The following is a 16,888-nucleotide window of genomic DNA, read 5'->3' on the forward strand; positions in this document are numbered from 1 at the left end:
AACTCTTTCAAACTCCAGCAGTACAAACGCAGTTTGTTGTTTCCATATTCATCGTCTTTTGTTTTTAATGACATTTCAATCTTCCTTTAAGAGTAGCCTATACTTGACGCACAAATGTGCGAGAATAGAACAATTGGACCATTCAGGGGAATCTCTTCGTCAGCTATATTTGATATAGAGGAAAAGATTCATGCTGTTTAGTAAATGTTCCTCCGTAAGAAACCGGAAAAATGAACTTTACGCCCCTTTCCTGCTCATCTGAGTCAGTTGGTGTCCATCAAAGTGAAAGTAAAATCCATCGACACACGCCATTTAATGAAAACATCAAAAATCATTTAGATTTTCTTAATGTAACATCAATATGATCAGCATGACCTGTGACAGACAGATTTTCGCACAGGTGAGTCTTCCTACAGTTTAAGTATTGCTTACATTTTATTTTTGTGTTTTTCTACCTAGCGATGTAGTCTGCACTCCAGGGCCATTTTGTTTAGCTAATTACCTGATTTTCCATTAATTTTATATAAATCTAAGACATTTTATGGTTTAAAATAGACATTTGCATTCAGAACGCCAACACATCGTTCTAGAAAAGACAGATTTAACGATATTGAGACATTCTTCCTTTTAAAAACAATAGTTCGACTTTTGTGTTCGAATATTTAGCTCCTGACATCATATTTTATCAGGAGTTTCCAAGAGTTGGTTTTCTCTTATAGATATCCCACTAAGCAAAATTATGTTCAAAAGACGTCTTTTTAATGTCTTTGTCACAAAAGCGTACGCTGAAAAGATTTTGGACATAATTGTGCTTAATGGGATATCAGCACAATATAAAACGTACTCGGTTACTAACGTAACCTCGGTTCTCTCTAGAAGAGGGAACGAGTACTGCGTTTTATCAAAACGCTACGGGAAAAGTCTCTTTTCACGAAACACTGAAGCAAAAAATTATCCTTTAATTTTCATATATGTAAAACGCGTTGCGGCAGCAGCAGACAGCTATGGCGAGACGGCTTGCTCGCTCATTGGCTGCTCTGCGGCAACTGCTTAAGCCTATCGAGCGAGGCCTGGGATGACATCAGGCCAATGAGGGCGCTTCGCGCCCTCCTCGCCACTTCCCGCCGAAACGGGCGTGGCTTACCTCTATAAAAGGAGCTCGAGAAGGCTGACTCACTTGATTTTGATCGCCGAAGCGAACCAGAGTGAACCGTACGCACGGCAGAGAACGCAGTACTCGTTCCCTCTTCTAGAGAGAACCGAGGTTACGTTAGTAACCGAGTACGTTCTCTTACGAGAGTCCTCTCGTACTGCGTTTTATCAAAACGCTACGGGAAAAGTCTCTTTTCACGAAACACTGAAGCAAAAAATTATCCTTTAATTTTCATATATGTAAAACGCGTTGCGGCAGCAGCAGACAGCTATGGCGAGACGGCTTGCTCGCTCATTGGCTGCTCTGCGGCAACTGCTTAAGCCTATCGAGCGAGGCCTGGGATGACATCAGGCCAATGAGGGCGCTTCGCGCCCTCCTCGCCACTTCCCGCCGAAACGGGCGTGGCTTACCTCTATAAAAGGAGCTCGAGAAGGCTGACTCACTTGATTTTGATCGCCGAAGCGAACCAGAGTGAACCGTACGCACGGCAGAGAACGCAGTACTCGTTCCCTCTTCTAGAGAGAACCGAGGTTACGTTAGTAACCGAGTACGTTCTCTTACGAGAGTCCTCTCGTACTGCGTTTTATCAAAACGCTACGGGAACCCCTTGCAAAACGCCGTGCGTGCTGGGATAAAAACACTGATCACCGGAAGCTTTTTCAGGCATACAGTGCATAATCACCAGATTGACTCACACAGAGTCAGGGAATAAGGGTGAGAGCCTTAAATCCCTAAATCTTAGCGTCGTAGAAAAAACATGTCCACAGACGCAAGTATAATCATCACATAGACAGGGTAGGGAACCTGAACTAATGTGGAAAATGTGGGTCTTACACAGTTCTGCCCAAGATAGTCGGTAGCGCATAGCGCATGAGTTTCAGCGGTCTGATTAGACGGCTGAACAGATTACACCGACAAAAGCTTAGCCTGCAAGGCGGGAACCTCTAGGTTATAAAACCTGATAAATGTAGACGGCGAGGCCCAACCTGCCGCCGTACATATATCCTGTAGGGAAATCCCGCTGGACCAAGCCCACGAAGAAGCAACGCTTCTCGTAGAGTGCGCTCTGACTCCCAAAGGGCATGGAATGCCCTTGGCAGTATAAGCCAGCGCTATGGCGTCAACTATCCATCTGGATAGACTTTGTTTCGAAACAGCCATTCCTTTGGAACGTCCGCTGAACGAGACAAAGAGCTGCTCTGTCTGTCTGAAGACAGCAGAGTGGGACATATAAGCTCTTAAAGCCCTAACAGGGCAAAGAAAACTCGAGTCCCCTTCCTCACTCGATGCCGGCAGGGCAGCCAGGGATATAACCTGAGCCCGAAAAGGCGTGTTGAGGGATTTCGGCACATAGCCATGCTTAGGTTTGAGTATGACTTTAGAGTCATCAGGACCAAACTCCAAGCACGCCGGGCTCACAGAGAGCGCGTGCAGGTCGCCTATGCGCTTCACTGAAGCGAGAGCCATCAAAAACACTGTTTTGAAAGACAAATGTTTGAGGCTGATAGACTGGATAGGCTCGAAAGGGGCACCTTTCATGGCCGCTAGGACCGTAGAAAGGTCCCACAAAGGAACTGAAGGAGGTCTGGGTGGATTCAGTCTCCTAGCTCCCCTGAGGAAGCGGATGACTAAATCATTCCTTCCCAGCGACTGACCCAGCGTTGAACCAAAGAACGCTGAAATAGCCGCCACATACACTTTGAGCGTGGAAGGGGATCTGCCCTTATCCAACAGCTCTTGTAGGAAGGAGAGAACCTCCGTTACCTCACATTCGAGGGGTGAAATGCTCCGAGCTGCACACCAGCCGGAGAAAACCGACCACTTCGAAGCATAAAGCCGCCGTGTCGACGGTGCTCTAGCCTGAGTGATGGTATTCACGACTCCCTCTGTGAGACCAACGGGTATCCGTTGAGCACCCACACATGAAGGGACCACAGTTCCGGGTGTGGGTGCCAAATCGAGCCCCCGGCCTGCGAGAGGAGATCTCTCCTCAATGGCAGCGGCCATGGAGCGATATCTGCCAACTGCATCAGAACTGGGAACCATGTTTGGTTCTCCCAGAACGGAGCTACAAGCAGGACTGGGCATTTCGTTTCCCTGACCCGTTCCAGCACCTGTGGCAGGAGGGAGACGGGGGGAAAAGCGTATAACGGGCAGCGCGGCCACCTCCGGGACAGCGCGCTGTCGGTCTTTGAAAAGAACGCGGGGCAGTGCGCGTTTTCGCGGGACGCGAAAAGGTCCACCTCCGCTCTGCCGAATCTCTCCCACAACAGCCGGACTGTTTGTGGGTGTAGAGACCATTCGCCCGGGGGAACATTGTTCCTGGACAGTATGTCTGGGCCCACATTCTGAAGCCCAGGTACATGCACTGCTCTCAGCGAGCGTAAGTTGTGCTGAGCCCATAGTAGGAGGCGTTTCGCCAGCCTGTACAGGGATATGGATTTCAGACCGCCCTGGCGATTTATGTAGGACACCACAGCCATGTTGTCCGAACGGACTATGACGTGTTCGTCCTTGATGCGGGGACAAAAACGTGTCATCGCGTTGTGCACTGCCAGCATTTCTAGGCAGTTTATGTGTAGGAGCTTTTCTCGTTCCGACCACAGGCCGAAGAACGGTCTGCCCTCGAGCAGAGCTCCCCATCCCGAGGTGGATGCGTCTGTCGACACCATCCTCACTCTCGAGGAAGTCCCCAGGCTTACACCTGATTGGTACCAGTCGTCCGCCGTCCAAGGCGCCAGGGCTGAAACACAGCTCTGATCGACCTTGAGGCGTAATCGACCGGTCGCCCACGCTCTGCGCGGTACCCGCGTTTTCAACCAGAACTGCAGCGGGCGCATGCGGAGCAAGCCCAGCCGGAGAACTGACGATGCTGAAGCCATGAGACCCAGCATCTTTTGAAACTTCCTGAGCGGGGTGACAGCGCCGCGGCGGAAAGACCTCGCCGCGCGCTGAATGATCAACACGCGCTGTGGTGACAGCCGCGCTGTCATAGACTGTGAGTCCAGAACGACGCCCAGAAACAAAATCGTTTGACTGGGGTTCAATGAACTCTTTTGTCCAGTTGACTGTGATACCAAGATTCTCGAGGTGATCGAGTAAAATGGTTCTGTGCTCCACGAGCTGTGATCGTGATTGAGCTAGGATCAACCAGTCGTCCAAATAGTTCAGCACTCGCATGCCTCTGAGTCTGAGAGGAGCGAGCGCTGCGTCCATGCATTTCGTAAATGTACGGGGTGCTAGGGACAAGCCGAATGGCAGGACTTTATACTGGTATGTCTGACCCTCGAAGGCGAATCTCAAGTATCGCCTGTGGTGTGACGCTATTTGTATTTGAAAATACGCGTCCTTCAGATCTATTGACATGAACCAGTCTTCTCGGCGAACATGCGCGAGAATTTTGCTGGTTGTGAGCATTTTGAAACTGCGTTTCACCAATACTCTGTTCAACCGTCTTAGATCCAGTATGGGTCTGATACCGCCGTCCTTTTTGGGGACTAGAAAGTATCTGCTGTATAGCCCCCCTTCGCTTAGAGCTGGGGGAACGCGCTCTATCGCCCCTTTGCTTATCAGTTTTGATATTTCGGCTCGAAGTAGGTGAGCTACTTCCAACGAGACCGTAGTTTCGACGCGCGCTATGAAGCGGGGAGGGCGTCGACAAAACTGTAGCGAGAAGCCTCTCTTTATAATGCCTAGCACCCAGTCCGAAACCCCTGGGAGCGCTGCCCATGCTTCTGCATGGCTGGCTAGGGGCTGGATACGGAGCGCACTCTGATCGCCGTGCGACAGAGGTGCTTCGGGGGATACAAACATAGGCGTTATGCCTGTGGCATTTGAGGCGGGGCGCGCGCTTAATACAGCGGGCGAGACGCTCGTCCTCGACCTTACTACAGTGCTTAGCTGAGTGAGGGAGGACTGAGAAAGTCTCATAGGACCCATGTGAGCGAGTAGATGTGGGCTGGGAGCGGGCACATTTACTGCTTTGGGCGCGGCGTCTGCCTGAGCAGAGCGCGCGCTCACAGTTCTCGTTTTTACAGAGAGCCTGTGATGTGTTAGACATAGTGTTCGTGGGCACTGGGAAGTGGGCACTCTCACTATGCTGGAAGCGCAACCGACCTGAGTCGATTTTATGTGCGCGGGCCCTATGTGTAGGGCTGTGCTTATGTGTAGTGATGGGCACTGAGGAGTGGGCATCGAGACTACATTTATAGCACCATCGGCCGTGGCCGGGACACCAGAAAATACACTCTTTTCGAGATTTATCTGGGTAGCCGTGAGAACGGCTTTTGTGTGCAGGCAAGCGGGCGGCAGTGCAGGCTTGCTCTCTGCAGAAAACACTGGAACAGTCGCAAACCTTGGGACTGAAACAGCGGGGCACTTGGGTGGGAGGCCGGCCGCAACGGGACTCACACACCTGCGCTTTCCCAGGCTTGCTAGGACTTCTTCGGCACTTCCGGTTTTACCACAACCCTCGATCGCGGCCCGCGCGAAGAGGGGCGCCGGGCGCTGGACCGAGAGCGGGGCCTCGAGCTGCGCTGTTGTGGCTGCTGCGAAGAGGCGGCCGAAGGCGGGGGCTGAGGCTGAGAGCTCCGCGGGGTCCGTTTGTCACGAACCGCTGCAGAACCGGAGCGCTTCGGTAGGAAGTGCTTGAAGGCTTGAGACGCTTTCTGGGCCTCGGTAAATCTCTCCACGAACTCGGAGAGAGAAGAACCAAAAAGGCCGGTGGAAGACAGCGGGGCATCGAGAAACGCAGTGCGCTCGGAATCGGCCATCTCCGTGAGCGTCAGCCATAAGTGCCTCTCAGCGACAGTGGCGGAAGCCATACACCGTCCCATGGCTTGTGCGGCGGCTTTAATAGCTCGGAGCGTGAGATCTGAAGCGCTCCTTAAATCCGCGATGCAGATAGCGTCAGGTCCCATCTCGTCCAGCTTACGGAGGAGATCACCCTGGTAAATCTGCAGCGTAGCCATGGTGTGTAGCGATGACGCGGCCTGCCCAGCGGCGGAGAAGATTCGCGCGAGCAGCGTCGACGTCATGCGGCAGGCTCTGGAAGGCAACACCGGTTTAGTCCGCCGTCCAGCAGAGGGCGGGCAAAGGTGGGTCGCTATCGCCTGTTCCACCGGCGGAAGAGAGAGGTAGCCTCGGTCACTGGCATTATCCAGAGAGGAAAATGCGGGTGACACAGATGAGCGCGTCCGCGCAGAGTAGGGCGCGTTCCAAGCCTTCGCAACTTCTTCGTGTAACTCAGGAAGAAAAGGAGCGGGCTTAGATTCCGGAGAAGTGCGCTCACCAGGGAGGAAACTACCATCCAGCCGGGTTCGAGAGGGGGGCTCCGGTGCAGACCACTCGAGGCCGGGCGCTGAGCATCAGGAAGTGATTCGAGAGAGGCCGGTGAAGCTGGCGGGCGAACCGGCGAGCTTGGTCGGGCTGGAGCGGGTTCCGGGACCCGCTGCGAGCGGCGCTTTTTACGGCGCGGCATCGCGGCGGTGAATGCAGGCTTGGAAAAGGATGCCAGGCGAGTCCTCAGAGTCACCATCGGCAAAAGCTCACAGTGAGGGCATCCGCCGTCAGCGAGCGCGAGCGCTGCATGGTCCTCACCCAGGCAGGAAACACAGATGACGTGCTTGTCTCCCTCGGTGAGTGGGGCTCGGCACGAGCCGCAGGAAGGCATCTTGAAAAAGACGCAGCTCTTTTAGGGGTGAGTGTTGCGAAGAACACACACACACACACACACACAGAAAAGCAATAATATGAAAAGGATATAGGCGTCGGAAAGCGCAGCAGGTACGGCTGTAGAAGGCGGCGTTGGCCAGCGGCTTCGAGGGCTCGTCCCGCTGATGTGCTTGCTTCAACGACGCTGCTTCCGTGATCCAGCGATGCGTGCGCTTCGCTGAAGAGATTAAAATCAAGTGAGTCAGCCTTCTCGAGCTCCTTTTATAGCGGTAAGCCACGCCCGTTTCGGCGGGAAGTGGCGAGGAGGGCGCGAAGCGCCCTCATTGGCCTGATGTCATCCCAGGCCTCGCTCGATAGGCTTAAGCAGTTGCCGCAGAGCAGCCAATGAGCGAGCAAGCCGTCTCGCCATAGCTGTCTGCTGCTGCCGCAACGCGTTTTACATATATGAAAATTAAAGGATAATTTTTTGCTTCAGTGTTTCGTGAAAAGAGACTTTTCCCGTAGCGTTTTGATAAAACGCAGTACGAGAGGACTCTCGTAAGAGAACTGTCTCTCGAGTTTTTCTTCTGGCACACATCACAGGAATACTGACAGTAAGTAATGTGGTGCAGTGTGATGATATTCACGAGTTTAGGCCATTTATTTTTTGCCATTTATGCTCAAAATGTTGCCATGAAAAGAGTTGACAGGTATTGAAAGCACCAGTATTATTAATATAACTATGTGGTTTTACTGAGGCTCATTGAAGGAGTGTGATACCACCACAACCCTATGTATCCTCATATTTAGGATTTGGCCTTTTAGGTTAAGAATTAAAAGTTGGTAAAAACTTTGGTAAAAACTTGTAAGGTTGGTAAAAAAATAAAAAAGAGAACTTTTTTATCCTCATTTCTAACATGATACGTTTGTTGTAAGAACTACACTTTTTCCTAGCAAATCAATTTACCACTCAATAAATAGTAATCAGAAACACATTTAAATAGCATGTGAGTGCATGAAGAGACTGAACCAATTAATTTTTATTTTTAAAGTATTTAAAAAATTTGATGTAAAAATAGTGTTGTCAAAAGAAAAAAAGTATTTTCTTCAATGTATATATTTTTTAAGGATGTGAGGCGATTAAGGCCAGCTCAGAACCGCCATTTTCTTGGCCACCGTGCGTTTGATGATTCTGCCGTTTTGCTTCGACCAAATCCATCTTGTCTGCCTGAAGTGCTGCTTCTTCAGTTTGTGTAACAGTGAGTTAATTTGATTGATCTTTAGTGTTTGTACCAATTAGATCAGTCTCAGGATCACATCTTATCTTGAGCAAGCCTTGAGGTGTTATGTGGCTGTTACCATTTGTCTTAGACAAACAGAGCTAATGTGGCTGTTATACTTGAGGCTCGGCCTGTCACTGTCTGACTTTGTTGGTATATTATCTCAACCTATCTAGCTGATGTTGACCACTGGGGGTGGTAAACGTTCAGGGCTTAGTGTATTTATTGCAATGAAGCTGAGTGATATTACTACAACCTTATGTATCCTCATATTTAAAATTTGTGCTTTTAGCTTAATAATTAAAAGGGGGTAAAGTGTGGTTTTCAGGCACAAATGGCACACTTTCCTGTTGGTAAGAATTTAATGTAGCATAATTATTCAGTTAATCAACAATCAATCATTATCACAGTGTCTTATTATAATTTCCCTTGATGTTTTGTTTCAGTTCAGTCCAGATGCAAAAACCAAAGTCATCTGAACCCAGCTGTGTGTCCATAAAGAGTGACCGGTCAATGGATCCTCCACTTAAGTTTAGTGGACACACTGATCCTGGGTTTAGGTAAACACTTTAAACCGTTTGTCTTATTATATCTTTTGTGCTGAAATTAAATAATTTTTCAGTGCCTGTATTCAATGCATTTCAGAAGATAAGCTCTTGTTATCATGTATTCAACACTATATATCACATTGTAATTAATTCTGTCACCTGGGTTTTGGGTCCAATACAATGTTGTTGTTGTTGTTGTTGTTGTTGTTGTTGTTGTTGATGTTGACAAGCAAGGACTGTGGCCCGTTGCCTTGTCTTCTGTATTAACAGTGTAAACCCAATCACAAAGCACGCGCACCTCCTAGTGTTCTTTATATAAAACACAAAGAAAAAAACCTACATGATGCTATTGCTTATTAACTTAACAGCTTTAACTAAAAATATACACAAGCTTAACTGAAATTATTCTCATAAGAGTGTTTTCCAACATAATGATAGAAATATTAAACTGTTTAAAGCTTAATTTTTCATAAGGCACTAATTTGCAGACTCTCAATAAGCTGCAGTTGCAGGATCCACTTGTTTAAGCAGCAAATAAATGGGTGGTGTCCGACTGGACCGATTCTGGATTGTAGTGGTGGGCCGCCAGGGCTGATTTTTTTTTGTCCCAGTCCAGCCCTGAGTTTAGTGGTGCCGTGCAGGTAAAATGAAGGGTGAGTTGAGACAGGGATGTTTGCAGCAGTATTTATTCAAATAAACGAGATAATCTGACAGTAAGGTAGCACACAAATGCAACTTAAACAGCTTTGCATTTACACAAAGACAATAAACAACAATGGACTGATTAAATTGAGTGATAAAACATAGCCATGCTAATAAGAGTGTGTGAATAACATTGTTGTGTTCAACTTCAATCCACAGACTGGACCCTCCAGAACCCAGCTGTGTGTCCATGAAGAGTGACCAGTCAATGGATCCTCCACCTAAGCTTGGTGGCCACACTGATCATGGATTTAGGTAAACACTTTACTAAAGTATCTTTATCTTATTACATCTGTTTTAACATTCTTTTAAAAGAATTGTTCAAATGTAATGTTGTGAAGTGTCTTCAATATCTGTGTGCAATGTATTTTAGAATGAAGATCATAATTAACAGCTTCGATATGTAGACTATAACAGTTAATAGTTCAGTCAGTCACGTTCAACGTTACGTCAGAACTGAACTGACTAATTTGGATCATTGGGATTACAGCAGAGAGCCATCGGTTAATACACAAGGTGATATGAGGATATCGCCCTCCCGGCGGCCCTCCCACTCCTCTTTTCCATTGCAGACTGTGGAGCTTCCGGTTGAGTTTGCTGGTCCTTCTCATGGGGGACCCAGCATCTCATATATATATGTATATATATTAGGCAGGCCCGGACTGGCCATCGGGAGCACCGGGAGAATTCCCGGTGGCCTGGCGACTAATTTGGCCTGCTGCCAGCCAGTGTTTTTTTTTATTATTTTTTTACTATTACCTTTACCAGTGATCATTTTCGAATTCATCATTCAATAAAATTATTATAATAAAATAAAATCATGAATCTGTTAGTCTTGACTGGCAAGGCTACGATTCGACTTTAAGCCTCAGCCAAACGGTTTTATCAGAAAATGCGAGCATCACCCGATGATGGACAGTAAACGGCCAGGTGGAGCAGAGAGGGAAAGGACAACGAAAAAGAAAGCACTCAGAGAACAAGCATTAAAATGTTGCAAAATGAATGACCTGTTCTGGGCTTCAAGTGCAGGTCAGTTTCATCTGTAAATACTGTACTTTTTTCTTTGTTAACTTAGTATTGAAATGCTAGCAAATGTAAGCGGTATAGCGCCCCTATTACTATCGTCACTCAAAATACTGTATGCTAAAGGAGATTAATATTATTTAGTGTAAAGTTACATTAGTAATTTAGCAGACAAATATTAACATGTATGTGGTACTGGGAGCAGGGAGACAGGAGTGATAGTGCAGACATCAACAAAAAATAATGCAATAACATTTTATTAGACAATTTATAAAATTATGTCTGCCCATTTGTGAGGTTTAAAACTTTTTTCCTTTCCTTTTTTTTTTTTTTAATCAAATGAAGGCAGCAAATATACGTGTGTTGTCTGACTGGACCGATTCTTGATTGTAGTGGTGGGCCGCCAGGGCTGATTTTTTTTTTGTCCCAGTCCAGCCCTGAGTTTAGTGGTGCCGTGCAGGTAAAATGAAGGGTGAGTTGAGACAGGGATGTTTGCAGCAGTATTTATTCAAATAAACAAGATAATCTGACAGTAAGGTAGCACACAAATGCAACTTAAACAGCTTTGCATTTACACAAAGACAATAAACAACAATGGACTGATTAAATTGAGTGATAAAACATTGCCATGCTAATAAGAGTGTGTGAATAACATTGTTGTGTTCAACTTCAATCCACAGACTGGACCCTCCAGAACCCAGCTGTGTGTCCATGAAGAGTGACCAGTCAATGGATCCTCCACCTAAGCTTGGTGGACACACTGATCATGGGTTTAGGTAAACACTTTACTAAAGTATCTTTATCTTATTACATCTGTTTTAACATTCTTTTAAAAGAATTGTTCAAATGTAATGTTGTTAAATGTCCTCAATGCCTGTGTGCAATGTATTTTAGAATGAAGATCAGAATTAACAGCTTCGATATGTAGACTATAACAGTTAATAGTTCAGTCAGTCACGTTCAACGTTACGTCAGAACTGAACTGACTAATTGGGATCTTTGGGATTACAGCAGAGAGCCATCGGTTAATACACAAGGTGATATATGGATATCGCCCTCCCGGCGGCCCTCCCACTCCTCTTTTCCATTGCAGACTGTGGAGCTTCCGCCTTTATATATATATATATATATATATATATTTATTAAGGGTGTAACGGTTCACAAAATTCACGGTTCGGTTCGATACGATACACTGGTGTCGCTACAGTGAAAAGAAAGAAATGCCAGAGAAATTTCCTTGATTTTATTATTTTTTTATTAAAACAAACATCATAAAGTATGATCATTTTTTACTTTGAGCAATGATGGAGCTATACTTGACTCTTCTTAGGAGCATATAAAACAAAAACAGCCCCTTGCTCCTTGAAAAAAAATAAAATGTAATATTGTTGTAGATATAAACAAAGGTTTATTTTATTTCAGATATATATTTGAGGGCAGCAATTTTATTCATAATGTCGAAATAAATCCGACATAACATTACTTGAAAGCATTGTAGCCTACTATTCCTGCCAAACTTCCATGGTCACAGTTAGTGTTACTACAGTAAATCCATGGTGAATGTTGCTGATCTGTGGACACTGGATAGTTCATTCATGGCACAATATTTTTCCCGGTTTCCACTTCAGCGCTGTTTGATCCGTTAATAACAGAGAAATGTGAATGCTTCTCACTAGATCTCGCAGCGATGTTATTACTTCAGTGGCGAATTCAAATGCTTTTCTTTACTTCTCTTAGCGCTGTGTAGAAACAGTCGCTTGATTTAGATCGGCTCGCGCTGCATTGGTCCAAACCATAGACTGTAAAAAAATATGGACGTAGTGTCCGTGACGTCACCCGTAGGTTTCTGAAGACCGTTTTTGAAGCCTAAAGTGGGCATGGCCGACCGTCGCCATCTTGGCAGCGCGTCACTCCTGAATTTATTTATTTTTACAGTCAGACAATTTACCTTTCGCCGGCCCCGCCCCCAAAACGGCCATTGTCCAATCACACATCATAGCAACCGTTACTATGTGAGCAGGTCCGACAAACATTCTCCGCCCACGGCGTTTGTAAATATGAGAATAAGAGCTGCCTCCAACAAAAAAACATTTTCTAGTCGACTATAGTTATTCATTTAAGCCATTAGTGGACAAAGCGCCCCTTTATATTAATTGAATTACTTAAATAGGCTATATAGCCTACAGGATAATGAGCGTTTACGTAATATAGCCGCACTCAAGCGCACGACCGCAGGCATAAAGCTTGCCACAAAGAACCGGTAAAAGTAATTTGGGGTCAGTAAGATTTTTTAAGAAATTAAGAAAAGTAATAGGCAAGGATGCATTCAATTGATCAAAAGTGACAGTATAGACATTTATAACGTTAGAAAAGCTTTCTATTTCAGAAAACTCTGAAACTTTCTATTCATCAAAGAATCCTGAAAAAAAGTGAAATGTTAAAATATTCTAATATTTATAAATCAAACAGCTTATCCATATGTATTGTGGAATAAACACAAGACATTAGCCTCACCACTTTGCAATGATAACGATCTCCCGCTTGTAGTGCGCCAGTCTAACGTTACTGCTCACACGTCGTGGGTCATATAAGTGACTACTGTTATGAACTGATTAAGTTTGCATACCAACCTTTACCTTGGAGATCTCCGGCAAGCCCCGTGATGTTCCCTGCTTTTACTAACTAACGTTACCTTTTACTTTTACTAAAACTAACACCGGGAGAGTCGCGATCGGATTGGGGTAACGTTACTAGTTTGGCCGTCGATTAACAAAATGCTGAAATATATTTTTAAGTAATGTTAAATTATGTCAGTGAGCCTCCGTCTTGCCTTTAATCACACTGCTTGATCCACGAGCTGGACAATAACTTTATTCTAGAGCTATAAAGCCAAAACACTTTACTTAAAATTTCCTATTATCAATGTAAGCTTTACAATCTAACGTTACATTGTTAAAAGCGCTATATAAATGAAGATGGCGCCCGGCATTTCTCCCCTTGGGTTTTAGGTTTCGGGAAGGGAACAAAATCCACCACCCCGTCCAAACTTTTCGGATACTGGGTATCAGATTTGCACAATCCATACGCACACCGCTTCGGCATGTTTCCCTCGCTCGAAAGCTTGCCAGACCTCCTACGCCTAGTTACGGTTGCTAAGCCACGATTTGCCAGTGGCGGTTTTCGGGCGTGGCTTAGCGAAGGGTCAATTGTCTGCAATAAATCGGAGAAAATCAAGACAGAAGAAGAGGTCTACGATGCCTACGGATGTTGGTTGATCACAAACTTCCAAAATGCCGTCTGCAAGTGTGTTTATGTCGATTGCGTGGGTATTAGAGATTTTTTTGCAATTGTCATGGGGTTTCTCAGATTTCGCTTGAGACCGGTTAGCATTAGCCTCGATAGTAGTCGTGTCTCCTTCATTGCGTATTTTTATATTTTGAATATATCCCTCCACTGCATACTGTAACCCCTTTTGCCTCGATCTGGAGGATATCGCGGAGGTATTGCTCCAAAAAAGGTCACTGACACACACGGGTATACCTCTTCCCGTCATGGCAATCTGTCGCGCTGGTCGTGTTTGACCATTTGTTTGTCGGACGTAGCAACAGTAACTAAGGGGGGCGGGGCTCGGCGAAAGGCTAATTAGCTGAGGTAACATGACGGCTAACAGACAACAGACAAACGGCTAATGATGACTAATGACCACAGCAGCGGGAATCCACCTGTCACTCAAAAGTGGACACACCCTTAATTATGCAAAAGTTTAAGGATTAATATAATTTAAACGGATGATTTATAAAAAAATTCACCCCCTCACAGTTGTCATGAAGGGCAAAATTAGCTGTATAGACCAAAGCCACTTTTTGCTCCAGGCTGTAAACGTGCTTTTTTTCTGCTGTAAAGTTGGGCATTTCAACATGGGGGAGATGCAGATTTGACTCACTTTTGCAGTCAGCCTCAAGCGGCCAGTCGATGAATTGCCGTTTAATTAAAGCTAGGGTAGGTAATCCTGTTCAGAAACACTTTTTTTATACTGGGTGAAATGGTCCTTCCATCCTGAGAGTAGTCAATACATTATGTGTTCAGAAAAAGGAATGAAAACAATCAGACCTCTGTAGCAGCTGCAGGACAGTAAAAACTCTGACCAATCACTGCCACTCAGTCCGAGTGTAAAGAACCAATCAGATGCCTTCATGTCTCGTGCCCGCGCCCCACTGCATGCGCTGCCCTGCATGCACTCATCACATGTCACTGTTCCCAGAAATATTCAGCTCAAAGCACCTGCATATGCAGTCAGCGAAGGCAAAAACTACAGTCATGGTCAAAATTGATGGCACCCCTGATAAATATGATAAAAAATGGCTGTAAAAAATAAATCTGCATTGTTTATCCTTTTGATCTTTCCTTTCTAAAATCTTCTAAAATCTAACCTTTCATTGAAGTAAAATAATTGAAATTGGGGGGTGAATCACACTATGAAATAAATGTTTTTCTCCAAAACACGCTGGCCATAATTGTTGGCACCCCTAGAATTTTTTATGAGAAAAATATCTCTGAAGTATATTCCCATTCATATTTACATTTTTAAGTAACCAGGGTAACTAGGAACATGAAATTGTCCAGCTATGACTTCTTGTTTCACAGGAGTTTAAATATGAGGAAACACAAAGGCCAAATTCCCTTAATCATCCATCACAATGAGTAAAACCACAGAATATAGTTCTGATGTGCAGAAAAAGATTGTTGAGCTTCACAAAATAGAAAGTGGCTGTAAGAAAATATCTAAAGAATTGAAAATCCCCATTTTGACCATCACGATAATAATTAAGAAGTTATAATCAACTAAAGATGTTACGAATCTGCCAGGAAGAGGATGTGTGTCTATATTGTCTTAATGGACGGTGAGGAGGAAAGTTTGAGTGGCCAAAGACTCTTCAAGGATCACAGATGGAGAATTGCAGTCTTGGGTGTCAGAAAGCCTAAAAAAAAATTATCAAACAACCCCTACATCCCCACATGTTGATTGGGAGGGTTTCAAGAAAAATCCTCCTCGCTCCTCCAGAAATAAACTCCAGCATATTCAGTTGTCAGACACGACTGGATCTTCAAAAGGGACCGGATTCTGTGGTCAGATAAAACGAAAAAAATGGCTTTTTGGCAGCAAACCCAGCAGATGTGTTTGGTTCAAACCGGGATGAAGTGTACCCCATGCCTACGGTTAAATATACTGCTGGATCTTATATGTTGTGGGCCTATTTATTTGCTGGAGGTCCTGGACATCTTGTGCAGATACATGGTAATATGGATTCTAGCGAATACAAACAGATAAAAAATCAAAACCTGACAGCCTCTTCTAGAAATCTTATAATGGGCCGTGGTTGGATCTTCCATCAGGACAACGGTCCAAAACAAACATCAAAATCAACACAAAAATGGGTAACTGAGCACAAAATGAAGCTTCTGCCATGACCGTCCCAGTCCCCTAAACTGAACCATATAGAAAATGAGTGGGGTGAACTGAAGAGAAGAAGCACCAACATGAACTTGTGAATCTGAAGGATCTAGAGAGATTCTGTACGGAGGAATGGTCTCTGATCTCTTGTCAGTTATTCTCCAAACTCATCAGGCATTATAGGAGAAGACTCAGAGCTGTTATCTTGGCAAAAGGAGGTTGCAGAAAGTATTTAATAACAGGGTGCCAACAATTATGGCCAGCGTGTTTTGGAGGAAAAACATTTATTTCATAATGTGACTTACCCCCCACTTTTAGTTCTTTTACTTCAATGAAAGGTTAGATTTTTGTGAATTTTTTGAATGAAAGATCAAAAGGATAAACAATGCAGATTTATTTTTTACAGCCATTTTTTATCATATTTATCAGGGGTGCCATCAATTTTGACCATGACTGTACTTCCTCGGACCCTGCCCGCACTCTTGAACGACCTCCTCTGCTTCGCCCTCAACCCCGGACCTGTCCTTGAACCGACGATGCGGTACTTGTCTCCGGACTCGGAGTGTACATTAGTCTTCATTAGAGTCAACAATGTTTTCATCATGGAAACTCTTACATGCAAAACACCGTATATGTTATGAATCTTACACGAAATTCACCTTCATCACAGTGTAACTGATGGTAATGGAAAAACGTGTCTCAATGCAACCTGTTTTTAGTTTCGCCTTATAAATATAGCTCGTTACCGAATGAAACTTTACCATTATCGATATGCTAGCTTGATAGTGAGTACTAAAAGAAATCTTATTTGTTTATATTCATAGTGATAAAGTTAGGTATTTTATTACATGTGATTCTGACATGATGTCACTGTATGTACTGCGCTCCGTCCTCTCCACTCGTCTCAGGTAATAAATGCGTCTTCCAGCTGAGCCTGAGCGTTTGGCGTCGCGCGTTCATGTGTTTTGGGGGCGTGGCTTTGGAAGGAGCACAGAAGGGAGGGGGTGGGAGTGAATGGAAATAATGAGCTGTGTTTATTGCAGATTAAAAGGTCTACAGTCACTCGATTTTTATATTC

General features: G+C 45.0%; 1 protein-coding gene across 3 annotated transcripts in view; it reads left to right on the forward strand.

Annotated features, from left to right (window-relative positions):
* The first annotated feature begins 224 nt into the window (after nt 1–224).
* The window catches only part of LOC308688471 (NACHT, LRR and PYD domains-containing protein 12-like), a 52,067-nt gene continuing 35,403 nt past the window's right edge, over nt 225–16,888 (forward strand). For 2 of the 3 annotated variants that reach the window (XR_014029901.1, XM_081361523.1), the window contains exons 1-5: nt 257–400; nt 7,934–8,064; nt 8,532–8,645; nt 9,495–9,590; nt 11,039–11,134. Coding sequence is in view for 2 of the 3 variants with exons in the window: in XM_081361523.1 (XP_081217649.1) it covers nt 8,542–8,645; nt 9,495–9,590; nt 11,039–11,134 (296 nt within the window). In the remaining variant the exon portion in view is untranslated. Of the gene's footprint in view, nt 401–7,933; nt 8,065–8,531; nt 8,646–9,494; nt 9,591–11,038; nt 11,135–16,888 lie in introns of all 3 variants that reach the window. The other variant, XM_081361524.1, reaches the window with a different exon arrangement.

The sequence above is a fragment of the Scardinius erythrophthalmus genome (assembly GCF_964197995.2).
Source record: "Scardinius erythrophthalmus genome assembly, chromosome: 3".
In the NCBI taxonomy this organism is placed as follows: Eukaryota; Metazoa; Chordata; class Actinopteri; order Cypriniformes; family Leuciscidae; genus Scardinius; species Scardinius erythrophthalmus.